This window comes from Danio aesculapii, chromosome 16 (assembly GCF_903798145.1).
Source record: "Danio aesculapii chromosome 16, fDanAes4.1, whole genome shotgun sequence".
Taxonomy (NCBI): domain Eukaryota; kingdom Metazoa; phylum Chordata; class Actinopteri; order Cypriniformes; family Danionidae; genus Danio; species Danio aesculapii.
The window spans coordinates 34921842-34948340 of NC_079450.1; the positions used below are offsets into that span (position 1 = coordinate 34921842).

Here is a 26499-nt window from a genome sequence, read left to right on the forward strand (position 1 = left end):
GTGTGCGTGTGTGTGTGCATGAGTGCAAGAGCAAGCCATCACTCACTGAGAGACTGCACACTTATTCAGCAACATGACAAAGACCGGGCCCGTTGCATCCATGGATTACTCCCATATGTGGTTTCCAGGTATGTGTCTTGTGTGGTTGCCAGGTTGGTGAGTGTTGTTGATTGATTCATTTGAAATGCAGGTCATCAGTGAAAGGCGGTCAGCGTAGAGAAACCGAAAGAGAGAACGCTGCAATGTATATAATATATAATGTGTCGTGATTTCTGGTCTGGAAAATGATATCGTGCTTTGCAAAAGGATTCAGACTTTTTTATTTATTTGGACTGAACCGTAATATTTTTTTTCAAGTAAAAAACATATTTGCTAAAATACGTGTCTCTTTGTACACTCTAAAAAGTGTTACAACCCAAGTTTGAGTAAAATATGGACAAACTTTTTTTAAAAATGCAATCAAATGCAATATTTTAACCAAATATAAGTTGAAACTAATCTAAAAAGACTTTTTAGAGTCTACATTGAAGCAGTTGGATTTACATTACATTAGCATTAACGCAAGCATGCACTCTAAAAATGCTGGGTTGTTAGGTTAAATATGGACAAACCCAATGTTGGGTTAATTTTTTTTAGATAAATTTAAAACACATTTTTTTAAAACCCGACTGTTTGGTTTGAACACATGTTTGATCTAACATTGGGATTAAATCCAGTGGTGTAAAGTAACAAATTGCAAATACTCAAATTAGTGTAATTGAGTAGTTTTTCTCAGGAGTTGTAAATTACTAAGTAGTTTTATAAATGTGTACTTTTACTTTCCCTTAAGTTCATTTTTAGTGCAGTATCTGTACTTTTACTCCACTACTATCAACCTGCAGTCACTACTTTAATTTTTTCTTGTCTATGGAACGAAATATCAACATCTAATGATGTTACAGCTTGACCTTGTGTGGACGTTACCACTATGACGTCTATCTGATGTTGGATTTGTTGTTGCAATATTAATAAATGTCAGTATTTGACATCAATATGACATTGTTTCAAGATGTTGGCTCGACATTAGATTTTGGTCACTTTCTAACACAAGCTAAAATCAACAAAATATCATTCGACGTCATTATTGGACATCAAAACAACATTGCCCTTAGATGCTGGCTATACAGTTTTGGTCACCTGACGTCACAAGCTAAATCTAACCTAATATTAACGTCTTATGACGTTGTGTGCCTGCTGGGCAATAACTAAATGCACTACAGAATGTTACGTTTACACTCACAACTCACTACTTTTAACTCATACTTTGAGGAATATTTAAAACAGATACTTTTACTCGCACTACTTTTTTAGACAAGTAATGGTACTTTTTACTTGAGTATGACTTTTTAGTACTCTTTACACCACTGGTTAAATCATCCCACAGCATTTTTAGAGGTTGGCTTAAGTGTTCTAATACATTTTGAAGCTGTTGTGAATTTTTATTTCGTGCTATGAGCACAGATTTAGGTGCTTCAGGTTGTCAGATGATTTGTAAGCACTGATTTCTGATACCACGCAAGTATACATGGGCTGACTTGTGGGCCAGCAAATAGGATATTCACGTCTGTGCTCTTGAGCAACTTCAGAGTTTGTGATGATCATCCTGCTGAGTTTCAGTATAACAGTATGATAGTATTTCCCTGCACGCTGCCCCATTTATTTCTCCTACGAATGAGACACCCAGTGTAATAGTATGACATTTCCACGATCTTCTTCACTGTGAGACTGGTGCTTTTTAAAATGTAGTCAATATTAATTTATAACTTTTAGTTTTGGTATGTTTTACAAATATTTGCAATATAATGCTTTTGGCAGACTCGGGATTTACTTTTACATGATTGTTTAGAGTAATGTCTTAATATTTATTGCATTACCAGCTATTGAACTTCGTGGTTTTTATATCTCAGATGTTTTTTCATTGTTTTTATAATTTAACAGCCCATAGTCATTTATTACACCTCAAGGCATTGTTCAGATGTTGCATTTGAAGATATTTGTTAAATTCTTACTCTTAATACACTGTTGCAAATATTACATTTTTTACATATTTGATTTTATCTCAATCCTCTGTGACTAATTCCAAAACACTTTAGAGCTGGCAACATAATTTTTAGCCATAAATAGTAGATTTATGCAAATGTTCGTGATTAAACTATTATTTATTAAGAGACATGTTTCTATTAATAGAAAATGTGAAGTTGAAAGTCTCAAAAACAGTGCATTTTTACTGCGGCAGTGAGAAAAGGAAGGCCAGAATCTTTCATTTTTATTTTTTCGTAAAACTAACAGCAAGAAAGAGAGTTTGTGCTTTTCGTACAAGACAAAATGTAATTTTTGTGGCAAATATTTGTTTATTCTGTTGTTTAAATTCACCAGCTGTGTCAATGTCTTGAGCTGCTGACAGCTGTAAGAACTTTGAAAATAAGACATAGTCTGGTGCAGTGATATAGAAATGTAATGCGGTCATGACCTCATGGAAATGCTTCAGCTGTGCTTTTCATTGAAAATAACTGCACGTCTTACAATGTTCATCAGCAAATCAGAATCAAGTAACCTGTAAAATATGAAATATTTTAGTACCAGCAGCGACGGATTTAACCAATAATCGTGGTAAGCGGCCACTTAGGGCCCCAGGAAATCTGGGGGCCCCCAATAAATATCTAGAAGTATAAATTATAACTATAAACTATATATAACATCCTTTTCTACCATATTTTGTATGGTGAGAGTTAAACAAATACAATTTCAATGTAATTAATACTTATTTACATTATTTAATATCCAATCAAATATAATGTTATTATAATAATGTAATGTTATGTAATAATAATAATATCATAAAAGAAAATATCCACCATAGAGCAGTCCAGCAGTCAAATTTATATTAAAAAATAATAAAAATAATAAAAATAAAAATAAATTTAAATATTAAATAATTAAATATTATTTTTAGTTGTAAATTCATTTTAAGGAAACTAATCATTTAAAATGTAATAATCGCATTAATTTAAAATGTCGAAAAGCAGATTTGGTGGAAAAAAACAGCAAAATAAATAACTATTAAATAAAAGTTTAAAGGGTGCATTTCAGTACTTGGACCCTATGGCTGGAATTGCTTAGGGCCCCAAAATCACTAAATCCGCCCCTGAGTACCAGACAAAAAAAAATCGTTTTCCATGTCCTAAAATTATTCTGTAAAAATGATTAGTTATTTTACTTTTAAAAAGTGAGTAAAGCTGTTGTCCTAAAAGTGACAAGTGACTTTACATTTAAAGAATTCACTAAACCCATTGTAACATGCAATTGTTATGTTGGCACTAATGTAAGACTGTAAAACCCAACAGTCAACTTTATCAAATGAAATGAGTGTAGTTCTTATATTTACTGAAAGTTTATTCTAATCATTTGAACTCAGTGTTGAACTCATCACTTCAACTGAAATGGAGTAAGTTCACAGTACTCATACAGATAAGTTTTTTAACTCAAATGGTTTGCAGCAATCAGTTTCCTCAAACGGTTTGCGTTGCCTTAACTTATTGGATTTTACAATACTCAGCTCGTTTGAGCTCTCTTCATTTATTGGGTTTTACTGTTCTCGAATTGCTTCGTTTACTCAAATGGATTAAGTTCACAGTACTCATTAGGATTAGTTTTGGAACTTAAATGGTTTGCTGCAATCGGTTTCCTCGAACAGTTTGAGTTACCTTGACTTTTTGGGTTTTACAGTGTATGTAACTTAATTTTTGTAATTATGCACTAAGTGAATGTACTTAATAATTTTAAGGCAACGGGTTTACTCACTTTTGAAGTAAACACTTTTTACAGTGTAAAAAAAGCCACACTTTCACTTACATTAATTTGTGGTGTTATTTGCATAAACCTGAAACTGGGTTATTACAATACTACTATGTGTATCGAAGCTTTTGCTGGTTCATCACTTTTCAGTACTGAAGAGATGATGAAATAGTATTTATTGACTGGAAGTGGAGGGAAACACTGGGAAACCCAGTGTGTGAAGTTCTTCATGGGGTTTCCCTCTTCCTCTCTCGTCTTAACTACAACTTCGATTTACAGTTACCCCATCTGCAGCTTTACATGCTAAAATATCTAATGTAGAGCTCTTTTTGGATGATTTTAGTCTTACAGTTATCTATAAATGAAGCGGTACAGTGGCTCAATGGTTCGCACTGTGGCCTCACAGCAAGAAGGTCACTGATTCGAGTCCCGGCTAGGCCAGTTGGCATTTCTGTGTGGAGTTTGCATGTTTTCCTCATGTTCACGTGGGTTTCCTCTGGGTGCTTCCGTTTCCCCCACAATCCAAAGACATGAAGTGGGTAAACTAAATTGTCCATAGTGTATGAGTGTGTGTGTGTGTGTGTGTGTGTGTGTGTGTGTGTGTGTGTGTGTGTGTGTGTGTGTGTGTGAATGAGTGTTTCCCAGTACTGGGTTGCAGCTAGAAGGGCATTCGCTGCGTAAAACATATGCTGGAATAGTTGGCAGTTCATTCCGCTGTGGCGACCTCTGAAATAAAAACTAAGCTGAAGGAAAATAAATAAATGAGTTATCTATAGTGTGATAACAATGATAGTTCACATTTAGAAGATATGAGCATTCAAAATATGCAGTCTCTCACTTCCACCAATATAGATCAACAATTTTGATGACATCACCGTGCACTTTAGCTCCCAATCAGATCTTCTGACCAATCAGATGCATTCTAGAATCTGAAGCGTCCCGTCCATTATAAAGATGTTAAATCAATGGCTGGTGTTTGTCTTTCACTCACACATTTACTTTGGCTTTCACGGTGATGAACACATGTAGTCTACTGTATAATAGACAGGATATGTAAATAGAGTATGGCTATGCATCAGTGTAACGCAAACTTCTGCTCCAGTCCAGAGACACAACATCACAGAGAGAATCACACATGTTGAGTCAGCACCGATAACAATACCTATCTCACTCGTCTGCATCCAACTCTGTTTTAAAACACAACAGACTAGTTTAAACCTTGCAAACTATGAGAAATCCTCTGCATTTACACACTTTCCAAACAGAACATCATCGCAAAACAATTTAAAGGGGTCCTACTTTGCAAAATTCGCTTTTATAAGGGGTTTAAGCATAGTTGTGTGGCAAAAGTGTGTGAATATAGCCACACTTTAGTGATAAAAATTCATTCAGTTTTTAATATTAACACTTGACAAACTGTCTACAGAAACACTTTGATTGACGTTCTCATTTTCTACGTGTCCTTTGAGGGGGAAAGCCCCACCCATTAGCATAAACAGCCCTGAGTGAAAAGCAGCCATCTGTCATTAGAGTTTCCACCTGCTGAAGATATTTTCAGTGATTTCAGGCATTAGCTGAGGCATAGGGATTTGTAGCTCCACCCTCTTTTGAAAAGAGTACAATCTCATTTGAATTTAAAGCAACAGTCACCAAAATGGCATGATTTAGGTCAAAGCCTAAAAGGGGCAGTTTAATAAAGCTATAAAACATTATTTGTGCAGCATTTTGAGCTGAAACACACGCTCTAGGGTAATCAGAGACTTATTTTACATCTGGTAAAAAGGGGCATAATAGGCCCGCTTTAACCGAGTTAGACATGACTTAAGAAAACAGGGCAAACCACTTAATTGCTCATGACAATTAATACATTAGATAATATTACTCATTCCAAGACACTTGAGCGGGATTAATATCTCATTTTTAATAATACACTGTAGTGTCCTTGTGCTTTGAGCATTGACACACTATGATGCTCAAGGTGACTCAAGTTCGATTCCTGGCTTGAGGTTTTTTGCCGATCCTTCCTCTCTCTCTGCTCCCACACTTTCCTGTCTAAACTCTCCACGGTCCTGCCGATCCTTCCTCTCTCTTTCTGCTCTCACATGTTCCCGTCTAAACTCTCCACTGTCCACTCCCATTACAGGTAAAAATCCCCTAATAAATAAATTCAGATATTAACATAATTGTAAACCTGCTACAGTAAAAATCTGGTTAACATTAAGTTCTAAAATGCAGGTTATTCTTAATGTGGTTTTTAACCTGTTCAAAAGTTCACAGCAAGTAAAGGTTTCTCACACACTCATACCATACAAACTCTTCAGTTGTACACAGTTCATTAGCAGCCACACTGCCAGAAGGTTGCCAGAACTTTACTGGTAAAGAAATATTTCTAAATGTACTGTAAATTACCATATTTTATTCATTTATACCGACCATTTGAGATGATTAACATCACATTACACCTTAGTGATAAACAGACACCACATATAGCAGGTGGTGATGGATAAGTAAAATGATGAACCAATGTTCATCACAAACAACTTTTCTTCATGCAAAGAACCTAATAATATATAGAAAGGAGCTCAGCGTCATTCACACTACTAACATTGTAAAAATGCTGGGATCCTCATAAATCCTTCATGTTTTCCCAACCCAAATTGATTAAGTTAACTTATTTGTTTTTTTACAAATTTAAGTGAATTGAACATAAAACCATTAAGTTGCCCCCCCTAAAAAACTCAAGAATTGTGTTGTTTCAACTCATTTTAAATAAGTACTGCTTTATGTGTACCAAACATCATCATGGTATAGCACACACCACCAAAGTAATGTCATTAACATTATTTATCAACGTAAAATTTAACATAAAACTTGAGTAAACAGAAATGATAACCATGGTAATGTCAACAAAAACATAAAAAGTGTCATGTAGGGAATTCTGTTATTCAGTTTACAGTTATTCACAGTACATACACTGTAAAACTAATTACATGATCAGTTAGTCATATCAACAAAGAGTTTTAGTTAATTTTAATGTACTAAACTAAGTTAATCATGTTTCAACTTAATTTTATAGGATACGCGAGCTGTTTTAAGTCAGTTTGATATAATCTAAGTTCAAATGACTCATGAGGTTAGTTTGATTCAGCTTAAAAATTTAAGGCAACCAGTATTTTTTGACAACGTAGGAAGGAAACTGATAATCTGACCTTTCAAACATTATAAGTTTATAGAAAGGTCAGCAATCAATCAAAAATCTGTTTTTTTTATTATTTGATTAATCCAAAAAGTCTGTTGAAACAATCCAGCATTTCTCTTTTACTTCAGAGATTCCTTCTGTAAATTCAAATGTCTTGATAGTTGTACACTGTGTTAAGGACAAAAGTCATGAGTTCAATTGAATTCACGTTTGGCTTCATGAATATAAGTCATTAATAAAAGGTTAGAAGGATGTGGCGAGGGTAAAATGAGGCAAAGTGACTCATTGCCATGCCATATAAGAAAGGAAACATGTTGGTTAAAATGTAGCACACCTCTCAGCCTTATACATCAAAATTAAAATATCATTGTCAATTACAATAATTTAGCTTGGAAATAATTTCCAGTATGAGCAGGCAGTGTAAGCATGTTCAGTTTATAATAAGACCATGGCAATACAGAAGTTATGAATTGGAGAAGTTCAGACTATAGTAAGAAATAGAACTGTGCATGTCAGCTACTCTACTGTATATGGACTGTATATTATAAAGCAGCACTTACATTTATGCGTGTGTGATGTGTGTTTGTGTGTGCGAGCATGTGTATTAATAGCCGGCCCGACAGCAAGGGTTTGGTTTAACACATTGTGTTTGCCCCAGCTTGAGGGGAAACAGAGAGGGAAGTGAGACATTAACACCATAACCATAAGGCACTTTTTCAAATGAATGATGAACTGCGCATTCACTTCATATAAAACAACCTTGTGTTCTAGATTTATACGCTTTATAGCATGTATATGATATCAAACAAGTTCATTTGTGATGATCATCCACTAAAAGCAAACTGATAATGACACATCTTTGACCTTGTATGCTACAAGTCAATCATATATGTCTGATCAGCTTTATCATTCGGATGATTCAGTCTTTCTCAAAAAAAAAATCAGAACCCACGTGTGACACAATCTGAAAATATTCTCCAACATTCAGAGCAGGCGTTCTGTGGCTCCCCGGAGGGCCTCCAGTGGGACTTTCCTTCTCTTTCTTGCTTTAAGAAACCACTATGGGTTGCCGGACCCCAGATTTGACCGTCTGAGGAAGTCGGCAATTCTTCAGCTTTTTGGCGGCTTTTACACGAGTTTCACAATCGATACTAGCGAAGCTGGTTTCCTGTGTAACTTTCTCTGGGATTATTTACAGACTAATGTTTGTTTTCAAGTTAAAAACTTGTACTGCCCCCTGCAGGAGTGCGATGTTAATTATCCACGTCTGGCAAAGGCCTCATTGTTGCATGTAGTTGGCAGGAATGAAATATTGATGAAAGGAATAGTGAACGAGTGAGAAATGAAGGATGAAGTGTGAATGTTGAGGGCGAGAGAGATAAAGAGGATCCGACAAGATAGTGGTGTATGCAGGTGGGTGATATTATTAGTCAGTCGTTGGCTTTATTTGCATTTTTCACAAAAGGGAAGTGAGTGTGTGTATGTGTGTGTACGTGTGCATTTATGCATGTCTATATGAGAGATTCTGTTTTTTGCTAGCAATGTCTGATGCTGCTTTGCAACAGTTACGTAGTACTGCGAAATGCACTGTAGAAAAATAAGCTCAACTGGATTGAAGCCATTGGTAATATCTGTGTATTTTGTTCAGTTTTGCGTTCTGATTTAATGTCAATATTTTCATTGTGTGCTGTATATACATCAGGGATGAGCAGAACCTTTTCTTAATGCGTTATGATTTTGACATTTTTTATGAAGTTTGCCTGGGTTTAGCTTTACGTGATCTGGTTGTCTCGGGTGAGGGATTGGGACAGTCCCACAGGCTCGGTTAATGTTAAATATAAAGTGACACGTCTGTGGTGACGTAATATTAGCTGTTTGCTGAATTGGTCACATCTCCACATGGAAAATGAAGATATATATATATATATATTAGGGTTGTCGCGATACCACTAATTCATCTTACGATGCTATACCAGCTTATGTATCACGATACCAATTAGTATTGGGATATTATAATTCATAACTCAAATTATAAAGAAAGTTGTCAGAAATACCATATTTTGCATGTTATAATAGGTCTTGAATTTATAATTCCCTTTTTATTGTAAAAAGTATTATTTGCACGTCACTTCACTTAAAATTTATTCTTTTTTTTTTTTGTTTATTTTGTAGATAGCTGACCAACAAAAAATACATTAAAATAAAGATACAAATTATACCAAATGAAATTTGTTACAAAAATTAAATTTTTCCACAAAATAAAAATAAAAATAGGCTATATGAAGTGGTGAAAAGTGTTTCAATTTTTACTGTTGTTTTTTTGGGAGGTTTTCATCTATTGTTTTTTTCAGTGTTATCAGGTAACAATCCAAAGTATTTCAAAATTTCACTTTGTGAGTCGTTGTCAAATTAAGAGATTATCTTTTAATTTAAATAGTTTCTTCTATTAAAATAAATTGTATATTGTTGTACAAACAAGTGAGCATTTTAGTGACTTTTCCACATGCAACATTAACTATTGTAGATAAACCATTAATGACGATACTACCATTTACAAACTACAGTGACACCGCCAGTATTTTGGAGCCATAGTATCACGATACTACCACAGTACCGGTAAACGATGCAACCCTAATATATATATACAAAGCTGCTGTTTTATTAGCAAAATTATGTCATTTCTATTCCAAATATAACATATTTGTGTTTATTAAATGTCCACACATCATTTCCATCATCATCACAGATAATAATGATCATAATACATCTTGCTTTTCCATTGTGAAATGTTTTATGTTCAATTGAATTCACCTTTATTTGTATAGAGCTTATACAATGTAGATTGTGTCAAAGCAGCTTCACATAAAAGGTCATAGTAATAGGAACAGTGTAGTTCAGTTTGTAGAGTTTAAGTTCAGTTCAGTTATGTGAAGGATATCTTATAGTCTTATGATATTTGAATGATTCTAGTTTATGAAAACAAAATGCATGAAGAGAAATGTATTGGTGTGTATCTACACATTCAAAATGCTTTTTGCTGCTTGTTCAATCTACTTATTTAAAATGAGATGAATCAACACAATTCTTGATTTTTGGGGGGAGGACAACTTAATTGTTTATGTTGAATCCACTTACATTTGTAAAAACAATTAAGTTACTGTAACCTAATCAATTTGTATTGGGACAACTTTTAGTGCAGATAATAATTGATATCATCTCTTTTGATCAGACATCAGAATGTCAAAGCCAGTAGAAGTTGAGAATCCAGCCGCAGATTCTCCAATGGAGAGCACAGGTACAGTACAGAGCTACATCATATTAGACATATGTTATATTTTTGTATGTCTGAATCTGAATTCAAGGGGGAAAAACAAACCCAGTCTGATCAGACATTTACTTGCCCACATAATATTTCCAGTGGCCAATATAAGTAGTACAATTATAAAAAGATATGTAAACTTTTTTAAAAGATTATTCTCCAACCAACAATAAATTCAGCATATATTAATACAAAATACACTAAACTGTAATATAAATATGAATAAACAAAATGTATATATTTATTAATTCCATTAATATCCATTAGTTAATGCAATATTACTAACATACTAACAATAAACAATAATGTATATATATATATATATATATATATATATATATATATATATATATATATATATATATACAGTTGAAGTTAGAATTATTAAATCTCCTGAATTAATAGCCACCCTGCTTATTTTTTCCCTACTTTCTGTTTAACGGACAGAAGATTTTTTAACACATTTCTAAACATAATAGTTTTTAATAGTCATACATTTGGTTTGTTCTGTAGACTATCGAAAAAATATAGCATAAAGGGGCTAATAATTTTGACCTTAAAATGTTTTTTAAAAAACTGCTTTTATTTTTTTCTTTTTGTTTTTCTTTTGTTAATTTCCTTTTGAAAATGTTAAACATCATTTGGGAAATATTTAAAAAAGAAAAAAAATTCAAAGGGGGGCTAAAAAGTCTGATTTCAACTGTAGATAACCAATGACTTATTGTTTATTGTTGGTAATATTGCATTAACTAATGAAAATTAATGTAACCTTTTTATAAACTGTTGTATCAATGTTGTAACTAATGCAAACTACCTTAAATTGACTAAATTGTACATTATTTTCTCTCACTGTTTGTCAGACTCAGAAAGAAATGGCTCAGATTCAAGTAATCAGGTAAAGAACTGGTAACAATGTTTTCTTTCATCTGAATTTAGCATGATCAAGAAACTGATCATATTATTTGTGCTTCCCTCCAATAGGCTCAGCCAATGAAAATCAACCCTTTCTCCATTTCACCCACATTGAGCAGCAGCATCAAGGTGAGTCAATATGTGTGAAAACAGATATGGTGTTTCTACAGCTCTTCCTGTATCTTTTATGGGTTATTATTACCAATTTAACTTCCAAAATCACCCAGAAGACTTGTATACAATTTTCTAAAAAAAAAATACACATTACTGTTTTTTTTTTTTTTGATTGATTGGTTTACAATTGCTATAATTGCAATAAATAATTTACACATTTTATTAAATTAAATTTAAAATTATTAAAGATTTTTTTCACATTCATTGAATAATATATTTTTTGAAAGGGTTAAAGGGATAGTTTACCTATAAAATCTAATTCACTCACTATTTAATCATGCTTGAGTGATTCCAAACCTTAATGATTTGCGTTTTGGTTGAATGCAAAAGAAGTTATTTTGAAAAATGTTTCAAATCTGTAACCATTGACAATCAAAATAGGAAATACCAATTCTATGGATGTCAATGGTTACTATATTTCAGCATGCTTGTTTTCAACAGATGAAAGAAACTCAAACAGGTCTTGAATGATGAGTAAATGGTGACAGAATTTTCAGTTTTGGGTGAACTATCACGATAATGGTTATACCAAGTTTGATTAAATTTCATTAAAAGTTAGCTTTGTCATCTTTTTCACCCCTATTTTTAATCCTCCCTCACCATGTCTCATGAACTGATCATCAGTATTTCTCTGTGTGTCAGGCAAAGGTGGAGGATTGTGGTGAAATGTCTCCCACGACTGCAACACCCACTCAGACGGCTCTTACCCACACACAGCTGATGCTGACAGGAGGACAGCTCGCAGGAGTAAGACAAACACACACACGCGCACACTTCTCTTTACATCTGCCTGTGTGGGTTCCTGCTTGCACTTGCTTGCTTCAGATGTGCGTTCTTTCATCCACTCTTCTAACTCTTATTTTCGCCATATTTTTCCTCTCTGCCGCTCTTTTTCTTTCTGTCTCTCTCTCTAGTTGACTGCGCTTTTGCCTGCACAGCAGCAGCTGCTCTTACAGCAGGCGCAGCTCCTCGCCGCAGCTGTGCAGCAGTCACATGTGGCCCACGCTGCCAATCAACAACAGGCCCAACAGCAGGCCCAGCAGCAGGCCAATCAGCAGGCAGCTCAGCCGCAATCACAGGGCCAATCGCAGAGCACACAAGAACAAGCCGCTACCGCCCCCGTCCCTGCTCCTCCTCACCAGCTCCCTCTTTCTCAGCCAATCCAGCTCACTGCCCAGGTACAGCCAATCAAGTAGCTGATGCTCTGAGAAAAGTGAAAGTATTAAGTACTTCTTTTCAAATGCACTTGACTAAAAGTACACCAAATTTATTTAGCAAGAAAGCATTTTACTATTAAAACTTAGCCATATGCTAATAATGTCAACTGATAATTAATGACAATTCAAGCCTTCAAACAAGTGCATACTATACAGCTTAGCTTATAAATATGTAGTAAAACATTTGAATCAGTGAGTTGTTCACTGTAGATTCACTGTGATCGAATCATTTGAATTGGTGAATCAATAACTAGACACTCACTCTGGGGTGCGTTTCCGAAAACCATCGTTAGCTAACTAAGATCGCAAGTTCTGTCATTACAAATATAGTTTGTTGATTTGCCGTTTTCCAAATACGTCGTTTCAACGAACATTCGCAAACTGCATCGCAAAGGTGTATGCTAGCAACTACACCTCTAGAGCTGTAGCAAAGAGCTTAGAATGAAACGGTCAATTTTTGGTGAAATTACTATAAATGACTTCAATTTAATAGTTTACGCACTGGCATAATATTAATACTGACATGTTAAATTAAATTAATATGACTTTCAAAATGGGATGTTGATAACAGATTAACAGTATTTATTGTTGGAGTATTATAATAGTACATAGTAATTTTGTAAATGTTGTCTGTTAAAAAAGACTAATAAAGTTTTCATTTAAATATTAAAAATTCATTAAAAAAATCTACTTTCTCCAAATTAATTTATTTACTATTATATATATATATATATATATATATATATATATATATATATATATATATATATATATATATATATATATATATATATATATATATATTATTGTTTTTTTCATGATTTTAATGCTGTCATCAAAAATCATGGAGGCCATACAAACTACCAGATACAATAATGTAGTTTTTGTTGTAGTTTTTGTTGTGTATAATCATTTTGTTTCACCCTAATTTGAGTAAAACAAAAAAAAAATAGTAATTAAGTTATTTTGTTAACCTAGCTTACTTTAATGTTATATGTGAAACAGATATTTTAGATCAGATGTATTAAACTTAGTCTTGTCAACATTTTGGAAATTGTCTGTTTTCATTGGGATATTGTTTTAAAATGTTACTTTTCAAAGGGGATGTACTCATCTTAACTCATATTTAACTCAATATTTTAATTCATTCATTCTATTGTTAGTTATCCATGCTGTTTTACTATTGGAATTTTCATTCCAAAATGGCGGCATCCGTAAATATATACATTAGATCTCGCCTACCCTGTTGCTGTCTATTGGAAGGAATGCGTCGATAAAGCCGCCATTTTAGTACAGGGTAGCGCTCCTTTGAAATGAATGCGGGACCAAGCTGCAGTGGAGGACTGTGGCCATCCAGAGCCAGAGAAATGCACATATACATATATATATCTATGATCGGGAGTTTCCCCGGAGGTCAGTATTACAAAAAATTACGAAACTTATAATTTTACATCACTATTCTACATTGATGGATAAGTGATCGCTCAGGCATTCCTGACAAAAAGCTTGTGTTTGTGTGTGTAGAAATGTACTATACACCCTCCCTGTTAAATTTGATCTTATCTGTGTCCTGAAACACTCCTCCTCTCCTGCCTTCAGTTCTCATTCTAACGGAGAAAGCGTGAATGAAGCGTGAATGAATCCCCGTTATGAATGACTCATTCACTTAGCCAACAATAATACAAGTTTCTGGCAGCGCAGCATCTCGTTGTCACATTTCTTTTGCATTGTTTGCTGATTTTATTCAACAAAACTAGCATAAGCCGAGTGTTTAGTGCGAGTTGGTGCTACTTTGCCTTATGGTGAATGCAGTAGGTGACTGTATTATCAATAACGGTTACCTGTTTAGCACAAAAGTTAATAACATACAAAAACGTAAAAAAACTAAATCTTACCTATAAAATGTTCTGCCTTTGTTCTTTGTTTGCTCATTACTACACCCGTACACAGTGCTACACACAAGTCCAGCATCTTCACCTAGTAACACTGTCTTGACTAGTGCAGTTGAATGACACTTGTCCTGGGAGCACTGTACAAATATGGCGGCGCTATTGATGCATGCTCAGGGTCAGTATGCGATATCAAGCGTATATATCTATGAGCGGCATCTAGTGACTGTTTCCCAAATAACAACACCTCTTGGTGATTCTATTCTCTTTGGCTGTAGCTAGAAGCAGAGTTCCTGGCTGTGTCCTATTCCTAGTTATCCCCCCCATGCCCTATTCATTTGAGACACACTAACATTTAAACTTGGCATGATTTAAAAAAAAAAAACATTAACGTCATCTTTCTTAGCTGTAATTTACTATCGAAGTATTTTTACAATTCAGTACAGTTCATATTGATAATCGCGCTCCCTTCGCAGTGCACTTTGAAAAAACATTATGCCATTTTGACCACAGCCATGGCTCATGACGAAAGCTATAGGTGACCTATTATTTAAATGTGGAATTTACGTCTCCAAAGCTTGTGAAAACAAAAATATATAGCATATGTTGATTTATAAAGGCTATGAGATTAGAGTACGTGTTAGCTAAGTGGTTTTATATGGAATATTTTTAATAATATTTGTAAAGGAAACATATAGGTCCTATATGTGTTGTTTATATATATTTTAATTAATATGTCAAATGAGTGCATGTTTTTACCTAAAGTAATATTGGATTTTTTTTTTTTTTAAATGTGTGTGAGGTAAACAATATTATTTTTATGATATTGATCATGTTTTTCTCTAAACAAGTTGTTACTCCACTGTTTAGAGCGTCATTATAGGCATTTTACGTTATAACCAACAAGGTTAAAACGACGGATCTGCGACAGAGAAACTACAGTTTTGGGAAACACTCATCACTATGTCGTTCTTTTAACAACTATGGTAGTTCAGCCACGAGTTATGTCGTTGTTTAGGAAAACATCACTTGCGAACCACTTAACAGTTAATATGAAAAGAGTCGGCTCATATGCAGTGGGTGAAAATTTCTCCATTTCTAGATCACCAGAAAAAATATCCTTTATGGAATACTTATGCAATACTTCAAGGTATTGTTCACACAAAAATGAAAGTTCTGTCATCATTTACTCACCCTTTACTTATTCAAAACCTGTTTGAGTTTCTTTCTTCTGTTGAACACGACAGAACATATGAAGAGTTCAGATGCAAAAACCTCTAAAGGCCATCTGAAATTTTCTTCTAAAATGAGAATTTTTATCAGGCTCCAGTCTGTAGGTTTAGTAATTTCACTTTTATGGCATAGAATAAGCCCTTTTTATGGTCTTCAAATTGAAATAACTCAACATAAACAAAGGAGGCTAAGAAAATTTTAGACAGCACTTAGAGGTTTTTGCATCTGAACCCTTCATATTTAAAAAAAAAATGCTATTTGCTGGGGCTCAATTTACTCCAACTATGTAAGTCAATGAGTACCATCAACCAGTATTCTCAAAACATCCTCTTTTGTGTTCAACAGAGGAAAGAAACTAATAAAGGTTTAAAACTACACAAGGGAGAGTAAAGGATGGGGTAATTTTTATTTTCATTTAAATCTGTTTAAATACAAAAACAAAATAAAAATAGTTGAGAGTTGCTGTCCTCCACTGCCCACCTACGAGAGGCTGAAACTTTAGCCTGTACAAAGTAACAGGCAATTTAATATACAAAAGCCTTGCTTATTTGTTGTGAATTCATTCCTCAGACCTTCGACATTGACAGTCGGTATTGTGGCAGAATCAGTTCTTTCAGTCATTCGTCAGAGTGAAACCGTCATGTTTCTTTTCTCTCTTTCAGGACATTCAGCAGTTACTGCAGCTGCAGCAGTTAGTCCTCGTTCCAGGACACACTCTGCCTTCACCCGCACAGTTTCTCTTACCACAAACACAGCAAGGCCAGCAAGGTACAGCTAAATTTCTATTTGTGCTTTCATTCTGTATCTTCAATACATTTTCCAGCTTCAGATCATTTGTTTTTTTCACTTAAGGCCAATCAGACATTGCAGTAGTGGCATTATATATATATTGATATTATCAATATCAACAATATATATTGATATCTTTAATTATTATCAAAGGACTCTATTCTAACGATCTAAGTACTTTGTCTAAAGCGCACAGCACAGGTGCACTTTGTTTACTTTTGCTTTTTTAAGGATGTGAAAAACAGCCAGACAGTATATTATATATACTATGCATTATAAAAGGTCATATTTAGGCAATGCAAGGTCAAAAATCACTTTCATTGTCGTATAATATGCATTTATTTTTACCTAATTATCCCATCGACTCCCAAATGATTTTTTTAGCGATCCATTTGTTTGTATATGTGTGAGCCCAAAGCAGGAGTGCAGTTAAGCAGAGCAGTTAAACAGCAGCATTGCTCTGTTCTTAACCATTAGTAAAAACAATGACACACATTCAGTATTAATCCACACAGTGGGAAAAGCTGAACTGTTTTGAAAACGGACCATAGCACGTGTGTACAAAGAGCATGGAATCACCAAGAGGCGACACTCTAGTGCTATTTGGGAAACAGCCGACCACCATTTTGGAATGAAAATTCCAATAGAACAACAGCATATTATAAGTCTGTAAAATAAACTATTAAAAGTGCTGATGATTGTGATAGTAAGTGTTGTATTGTCGTCTTTCAGGTTGTATCTCAGCTTTAATGCGCTTATTAAATGAATGAATAAATAAATAAATAAATAAATAAATAAATAAATAAATAAATAAATAAATAAATAAATAAATAAATAAATAAAAAACAAAGCAGCTGCTTGCCATGGTGGAATCGCGGGGCTGTTGCTGGGCGCTGCTGTTGCAATGGAACGTTCTATTGATTGTCACCTCTTGGTCATTCTAAGCTCTTTGGTGTGTAGGAACAGCTGACGGTGGCCATAGCAACGACAAATGGCGGAGAATCACAAACACTTAAATCTGTAAAGAAACTGGCACACGTCACATTTTCAACATGGTTTTAGACACGATATGTGAATAAAAAGAGTTAACCAGATACAGTACAAGCTGTGCGGAGCGATTACAAGTAACAAAACACAATTATGGGGGAGCTCGAGAGCACCGAATGGAGTAGACGTAGTTTGAGGAGCTCCTCCAAAACCTCGAAAAAAAACAAAACATAATTAAATACATATTTTGCAAGCTAGAGAAAACAGGGAGAGAACCATTTTAATCGCACTTACACCTATGAAATGGAGGAAGAAACTGGTCCATGAACTGTGTACTGATAAAGTTCCTGTCAAGCTCTGACAAAGTCCCATACATCAATAGTATTTGCTGATTCTTCTTTTAACAAACGGCTGATGAATCCCCAGTTACAGGGTAGATTATTGTATTAATCATCAGAATGTTCACTCATTAATGTAGACTCATCTTCAGTCATGATCAATCTCACACGGCCACAAGCCACTAGGGTTTGAAGGGAAAGGCACGTTCACGTTTTACCAGATCAGGTATTGTTTCATGTCGACATTGATGCGAACAGGCAGAAGATCCAGACGAACGACGAAACATTTAAATGACTCTGAGTCAGCCCAATACTTTTAAACAATGTGCATTTGCAGATTTAAAACTCAGCTGGATGTTTTCATTCACTTAGAGCTGTTTTACACACTGCATGGAAGGTCATTTTAAAAAAGCCATGACACCATTTCCACATACTTATCTCTTGTTATTCGACTATGCCTAGATACCGAGATTTTCTTTATAGGGTACCTTTAAACAATGTGGCGCAAGGTGTGAAAATGATATCTGCGCCAGGATGAAACTAGCAAAAATAACACTGGGTCGCACCTAAAGCCACATATGATAGTGCCCTAGGACTTGCTTCCTTTAATAAAAGTTCTTTTTAAGATATTATCAAAGATGTTTTATAATTTTTCAAAGCAAAAACTTAAACTAACTATAAAAATAGATATTTTTTAATGAACATAAATGTAATGCTTTGGTCGTGTATGTTTTAGGGCTGCTATCGACACCAAATCTAATTCCTCTACCTCAGCAAAACCAAGGAAGCCTGCTGGCCGCTCCACCCAGACTTAGTCTTCAAGCACAGGTACAGAGTTTGCACAACATTGGTGACCCTGGACCACAAAATGTTGAATGTTGGTTTATTTTTGGCAATAGCCAAATTTACATTGTATTAGTCAAAATGATCTTTTTTATGCCAAAAAGTCATCCCAATATAAAGACCATGTTTCATAAATATATTTTGTACATTTTCTATTGTAAAACTTTTAGATATTTTCTAAAATTGTCCCATCACAACAAACCTCAAACACATCTTTCAGAAACAAACAAATCCTGCATTTTGTAAGGTATCATAATTAAACCTGACACTCATATTTGAGCTTTGTGTGTGTGTGTGGTGTGTGTCAGAGAGAGAAGATTGCAGAGAGCAGCCTCAACACAGTGACCACAGTCACCTCTCACCCTGAGGAGCCCAGTGACCTGGAGGAGCTGGAGCAGTTTGCCCGCACATTCAAGCAGAGGAGAATCAAACTGGGCTTCACACAGGTACACAGCATACACACATACTTGTACCTGGTTTACATGGGCACTGCATAGGTGTAATGTATTTTACACTGTAAAACCGGCTTATTATATGGCCCTAACTCCAATCCTAACCCTCACAGCAAACATGTGGCAAATTTTGAATTTCAACAGACCTTATTAAGTGTGATTGTTAAGAGTTTTGAATTACAGGGACACGAAAAAGGTTAATAGACTTTAACTAGGTCATACCCATGTATTTATACAATTTTGTATCCCTGTAAACTACATGGGCACTCCAATTTCATGGCAATTAATGTTTGTTCTGTTTTCCTCCACAGGGTGATGTGGGACTGGCCATGGGGAAGCTGTATGGGAATGATTTCAGTCAGACCACTATCTCTCGATTTGAGGCGCTGAATCTCAGCTTCAAGAACATGTGCAAACTCAAACCTCTGTTGGAGAAGTGGCTCACTGATGCGGGTAACCATCAGAATATTATACAGCTTCCTGTCACTTTTAAATGCATAAATATCCAACATGTTGTAGTCTGATTAACAATAGCAATGAAGCATTTTTTAATGTTTCCTCAGAAACAATGTCGATGGACAGTACCCTGCCGAGTCCCAGTTCTCTCTCCTCTCCCTCGCTGGGGTTCGAGGGTCTGCCTGGTCGCCGCAGGAAGAAACGCACCAGCATTGAGACCAATGTCCGCGTCGCTCTGGAACACAGCTTTTTAGCGGTCAGAATGTGATTTCATAACTATTACAAACTTTACACAACCGTATAAAAGTTTTGGGGTCTGTAAAATATTGAAATGCTTTTAAGGAAGTCTTTAATGCAAACCAAGGCTGCTTTTACTACATTTACTCTAGTGTCATTCCATACGCGTAAGCCTTTTTTTTCATCTTCAGAACACAAATGAAGATATTATAGATCAAATGTGAAAGTTACTTTCATAAAGAGATGAATCAAGCAATTAAATCTAAGTCTTTAGAAGGGAGATGATGAAAAGATGTCATTTTGGCTGTAATTCACTTACAAACATAAAAACAAAAACTCAGCCAAACCTACTAAACACATGAAAACAGCCTCTCTTTTTTTTTTGCAGAAGCTCATGTCACTTCAGAGATCTCAGAATTAATGTTTCATTCGTATGGATTTTTTTATAAAGGTTTTGGTGTGTAGAGATCTGGTTGAAAACTTTCAACACAGCGACAACAATAGCATTTCAGATTTGTGTTTCATATGCAGTGCATCCGGAAAGTATTCATAGCGCTTCACTTTTTCCACATGTACTTTTTTATGTTACAGCCATATTCCAGAATAGATTAAATTCATTTATTTGCTCAAAGTTCTACACACAATACCAGATAATGACAATGTGAACAAAGATTTTTTTTTTATTTGTTGCAAATTTATTAAAACTAAAAACTCTGAAAAATCACATGTGCATAAGTATTCACAGCCTTTGCCATAAAGCTCTAAATTGAGTTCATATCAGTTCAATAAATTTGCATCAACTTCAAAAAATCTTTGTTCACATTGTCATTATGGGGTATTGTGTGCAAAATTTTGAGGAAATAAATGAATTGAATCCATCTATTTAATCCATAAAAAAGTGGAAAAGGTTAAGCGCTATGAATACTTTCCGAATGCACTGTATGGTTTGGACTGACAGGAGAATGATGTAAACCAGTGTTTCCCAACCCTGTTCCTGAAGGCACACCAACAGTACACATTTTCATCCTCTCCCTAATCAAACACACCTGAATCAACTTATCATAACATCAGAAGAGACTCCAACACCTGAAGTTAATGGGTCAGAAAAGGGAGACATCCAAAATATGTACTGTCGGTGTGCCTCCAGGAACAGGGTTGGGAAACACTGATGTAAACTATATTTAAAACATAATGACTTCAAAACCTTAATACAAAATAACTACATGAATGGTCATATACACTGAATGTTCTCGCATAATCCCATTTTTAACTTCAAATTTACTGTGTTTTGTCCATTCAGAACCAGAAGCCTACCTCAGAGGAGATCCTGCTCATTTCAGAGAAGCTCAACATGGAGAAGGAGGTGATCCGCGTGTGGTTCTGCAACCGCCGACAGAAAGAGAAACGTATTAATCCCTCCAGTGCCACCCCTCCCTTGCCCAGCCAACCCCAGCCCACCTCGCACAAACCCCCCTGCTACAGCCCGCACATGGTACGACCCGGCTTGCCCCCTTGCCCCATTCAAATCACCCTATAAAGTCTCCTGCATGAGCAGACAACAATAATCAATCCCAACACCACTTATCCTACTCACCCCTGATCTTGGTTTCGCCCATCCTGTGTTGCTTTGCATTTTAACATGGAATGATCCTCTTATAGCTGCTGTATACAACTAGTCGTTAGCTATGTTTCCATCCAGATGTGAATATGCACAGAACTGGAATATCACATGAAACATTTGTGCATAAAGCACTGTTTCTATCCAATGAGTCAAAGAGAACAATATCATGACGTCCTGATAACTTCTTCCAAATATTACAATAATAAATGAGATATGCTGTTTTAGGAGAAGCCACTTATGGCCATATAATTTCTTATTTATTACTTACACTTAGAAGCTCTTAGAGCATTAAGATGAAATGCAGTGAATGCACAGTGGCTTTTGGAGGTGTTAGACACTTTTTGAGCCGCTCTATATAGTGCAGGGAGGTATTAGTACCGAACAACCATGACATTCTTTGGCTGAGGCATTGTAGAGTGACCAAAACAACATTTCAGATGTTGTGCGATGTGGTCGGTCCACTGGTTTGTCCATTATGCCGTCCCATTGTGCCTATATTTATCACATTATTTGCTAAAACAAAAATCACATGACTTTTTTGATGCGCATGTATGCTGGAATTTCTTCAGTAAATGTGTTTCCATTGTAGTTTATGCACATTTTCTCTTACCTGTAAAACGTTTGTCCTATTCAATTGTGCGTACAAGTTTTCTTATCTTTCCATTAAGCGTTTTTTATGCACATATCCAAAATGCACATAAAGTTATTTGGATGGAAGCATCGCTGTAGTCGTAATACAATACTAATTGTACAATGAATATACTAATATTTACTTTCAAAGGATTTTCTGGATGAGTAACATCTATGCACAAACAGAGCTCAAGACATAGCTTTTTCATAAGACACCATTTACTCTCCTATTCCTCTTTTTCCACCAATACTCTCTGTCCATCATGTTTCTCTTTTGACATCATATCCACATCTTCCTTGCAGATGTCCAGTCAGGGTCCACGACAGACAGTGAGCGGCCTCAGTACAGCAGGTAGGAAGATTTGCTATTGATAGATGGATATGATTGTGTTTTCAAAAATTATGATGAATGCTCAGTTTCTTCATATTTTTCTCTGTCAGTGACTACCATGTCATCAGTTTGCCCAATGACCCCAAGCGGGCCCTCCTTAAGCTCCACCCCATCTCCTGTAACCCCGCCTCCCCGTGGTGATTCCAGTCCCGCCCCTCCAACTCACAGTACACTAAATCTGAGCACAGGGTGAGCTGATCTCTTTCTCATGCACACAAACACACACACACATATCACTTTTTACTCCATGTGGCTCAGCAAATGTAGATACTCAGTTTGTGTGTGTGCAAATGTGTGTGTTTGGTTTTTTTATCCGCAGTTCATGGCATAAAAAGAATGGTGACGTTTCAAACTACATCACTGACTTTGCTGCAAGTTTGAGGTGAATACAATCAGCAGAGTCTGTGTTCTTACACACACACACACACACACACAAATATACTCACATAAGCATATTTGTCATTGTTCTTTGTTTTTAGAAATTAAATTATATAAATATTTATAGACATAAATTAACTTCATTATAATATAAATTATTATTTACATAATTTAGGTGCTGCTTGGGATAGCCAAAGGTTTAAAAAAATATAAAAATATTATTGCAGGTTACAATAAATTGTGTTTATATCTATCTTTAAGTATGTATTCTGTCGTGCAAAGGCAAAAGACTGTAACTTTTGGGCCAATGAAGACCTCCTTTATCATGTGGATATGTATCTTGAGTCAATATCATTGTTTTTTCAAGAAAATAATGTCAATAATAGTTACAGTTAATAGTAACTTCCAAAAGCCCAAGCGAAACCAAGGCAGAACATCATAACACTAGTTACCGCTCTTTGACTTGGTTTTGGTATGCTCCAAATTGGTATTCTCTGCCTTTGTTCAGTTGCGCATCAATATGAGGTTACTGTGAGCAGCCTGGACTTACGGTATTCTGCATCATTATTCCAACCTGCTGGCGTTCACATCATACCAGTCGTTTTTAGGCTAGGCTGAGTTATTTTTGTGAATTAATTATTTTTTTTAATGAACTGTGAGAGTCGAATCATTGACCTATTCATAAATACAACCGTTGCTTTGTTACTGAATAAATGTCTTAAGACAGTGCCTTACCACCACCTACTGGCGGTTTAATTAATACATGGATAACTTATTTTTTACTATAGTTGCATATTTTTCGGCTTAATATTTTTATTTGAAATATTATTCATTTAAAAAGAATATATAAAGGTAAATAATTCAATGGAAACTTTTATTTAAATTGCAAATATTGTAGCTTAATGGGAAAAGTGGAAGTGGAAGAGCGAATGCAAAAGGATGTTAAGTATACCACTGTAAAAAAAAAGTTTAGGAACCAGTGATATACAGTCTAGATAACTAGGTCATACTTTTGATGTCAAAAATTAACTAAAAATCTATGAAAAATTTGTGTAACATATCACAATACAGAAATATTGTAATACTGTAAACATTTACTTTTAAATTACAGAAACTATTTATATATAATCTGTTACATTTTGAAATGTAATTTCCAAATGCAACCAAAGCACAGGACAGCAATAAGTAAATAGCTGTAAGTAACTGCCAATCATTCAAAATAAACAGCGTGATTACTAGGTGTTGCTGTTTTTTTTGGAAATGTTGAGCAGTAATATTGATCATGTGAAAGTTACTGCTTTTTGCCTTGGTACGACTTTTCACATTTGCATACAATACAAAGGCAGAGGACAGTAACTTCAAAAGATTGAAGATTTTTTTAATGTAGATAAATGTCATTACTAAAACATGTAAGTGCCAATTTTCCAATGTCTAATTTGTCCGGGCAACAAAAAAATCTTTGAAGCCATTTTTCTCAATTCAACACTCTAGCGAGTTAAAGTGCTTTGCTTTGTAGGGCAGTATTTAAATGTATTTTTTCTGTGATAGCAAAAAATTAATCATCAATTACTCCAGTCTTCAGTGTTACATTATATTTTAGAAATCTTTCGTATTTACAGATTAGCTGCTCATTAAATGTTCAAAGGAGAATATTATATTTTTGGTGCCAAAGTAAATGTGTAAGCTTTAATTTTTTTATGTTTTTCCTTATTGTATTGCATTTTTGCTGAAAGAAAATGGTCTTTATATTGGTGTTTATGTGTGTATATATCGTGCTCAGCATAAATAAGTACACCCCATTTTAAAAAAAGGAATATTTTATCCATTTCTCAGTGATTATGGGTAATGTATCGGTGCATTTGAACAAAACAGATTTATTAATCCTATATATTCATTAAAATAATATTTTAGTCACAGAACATCTTTAGAAATGAAAAGATAATACAATTAAATTCATGCAAAATATTGCTAAACAAATTACAAACATTTCAACAAAATTGTATATATTTTTATTTCTCTTGATTTTGCTATTTTTGACAATTTTATTTCATATTTTAACATGAATTTGGGCTACTAATTATTTACTTATTATTAATTACTTATTTAGCTAGATTAGCTACAGATTTGGCTTCAGTACTAACTAAACTAATGTATATGCACAAATATAATATTGTGACGCATCCTATAGAAAATATTCATTTAAATGAGAGATTTGGGGGGGGGGGGTGAACTCATATATGCTGAGCACTGTATATGAAGAGATACAAGAGTTTTCAAAAGTACTGATGGTATGTTGCCTGCACTGTATGAACAAAAAAAAGCCTTGTTTTCTGCAAAGATGTGTCTTCTTGCACTGTTTTTTCCAGCTCTTAACTTTGCTTCTAAATGTTTTCTCTTCCCCTTCCTTTTCCCCGTATTTCGTTGTTTTCCGTTTGTGTCTGTGTGTTTTGTGGGCTGGTTATTTGTTTGTGTGAGTCAGGAATACGGTGAGGGGAGTTAACACAGGATTAAACCAAGCTCTCCTTGGCAGCAACCCACTTGCTACTATCCAAGGTTTGTGTGAAAAGGGTGGAGAGAGAGACTCTGCCACCTCATATCAATCATGTGTTACTCTGTCCTCTGTGTTTGAGTGTTTGTTTACATCCTACTGCTTCTATCTCTCACATCAGTTCATCAGTACTAGTGCATCCTGTTTATCTTAGCACTTGCAAGATGATTAATAGCATGTCTCCTCCACAGCTCTAGCAGCCAGTGGTGGCCAGCTCCCCATTTCCAGTCTTGAGGGCAGCAGCAAGGTGTTAATTGGTGGTTCTGGGGCCCAAGGAGCTGGTCTCCCTTCTTCTCTCTTCCTCAACCACTCCTCTTTGTTGCCCTTGGCAACAGGCCCTGGAATGGGATTGGGCGGTTCAGCTGTTGGCAAAACCTCATTTCCTGTCACATGCGGGATGAGCCCCTCTCCTTGTTCAAGCCCAGCCTCTTCCTACTCTTCCGGCGAATTGCTCCACAGCCCGCACTCGATTGGAGGGGCTAAAATCGAGTGATGTTGTCCAAGGCCAATCACAGGAGGAGAAGGAGAAGGTGAAACCTTACCTGTCAACCAAAGCATCTCTTGAGCCCCTCGCTCCCTTCCAGTTCCTCTCGTTCTCACTCCCTCTCTTCCGCTCTCCCACTCTACCGATGCCAAAAATATAAAGAGTAGAAGAGGGGAGAGATGGAGAGATGGAGTGGACGGAGGATGGAATAGGAGACGAGGGAAAACGAAACCAAAAATACACCACAAGGCTTAGCAGGGCGCAGCCAAATATGTCAAAAAAAAAAGAAGAACAACAACAAAAAACTATGTGCATAGTGCAGGACGAAAAGAGATCCTTGAGCACCAAAAAGAACAGACTTTACTGTGTGTTGTAGAACTATGGCAACTCTTTGCAGAAAACATGTGGAGTACCAAAATACCAAAAAGTATAAAGGAACTTTGAGATACTCACTATGACAAAAAGAATACAAGCATACCAAATCTCAAATACCAAAAACAAACACCAAAAATACGGATGGAAAAGCTTTATCCAAAGGACCTGTAAATAGCCAGCCGTCCAGGACCAG

The 26499-nt window shown here is 35.3% G+C and overlaps 1 protein-coding gene across 1 annotated transcript; it reads left to right on the top strand.

Moving 5' to 3' along the window:
- The first annotated feature begins 73 nt into the window (after positions 1–73).
- On the top strand, positions 74–25772 carry pou2f2a (POU class 2 homeobox 2a). Its single transcript, XM_056475158.1, has 16 exons — positions 74–128; positions 10263–10328; positions 11213–11247; positions 11334–11393; positions 12081–12185; positions 12353–12616; positions 16440–16545; positions 18628–18719; positions 19043–19180; positions 19498–19639; positions 19750–19898; positions 21180–21371; positions 22434–22482; positions 22572–22710; positions 22841–22903; positions 25639–25772. Exons 1-16 carry the CDS (start codon positions 74–76, stop codon positions 25679–25681), a joined length of 1698 nt encoding a protein of 565 aa, XP_056331133.1. The 3' UTR covers positions 25682–25772.
- Positions 25773–26499: the final 727 nt, after the last annotated feature.

Coding starts and splice junctions, on each gene's coding strand:
- pou2f2a (XM_056475158.1), top strand. CDS start 74: ATGACAAAGACCGGGCCCGTTGCATCCATGGATTACTCCCATATGTGG. Junction 19,640..19,749: donor GAAGTGGCTCACTGATGCGG/GTAACCATCAGA, acceptor ATGTTTCCTCAG/AAACAATGTCGATGGACAGT. Junction 22,483..22,571: donor GAGCGGCCTCAGTACAGCAG/GTAGGAAGATTT, acceptor TTTCTCTGTCAG/TGACTACCATGTCATCAGTT.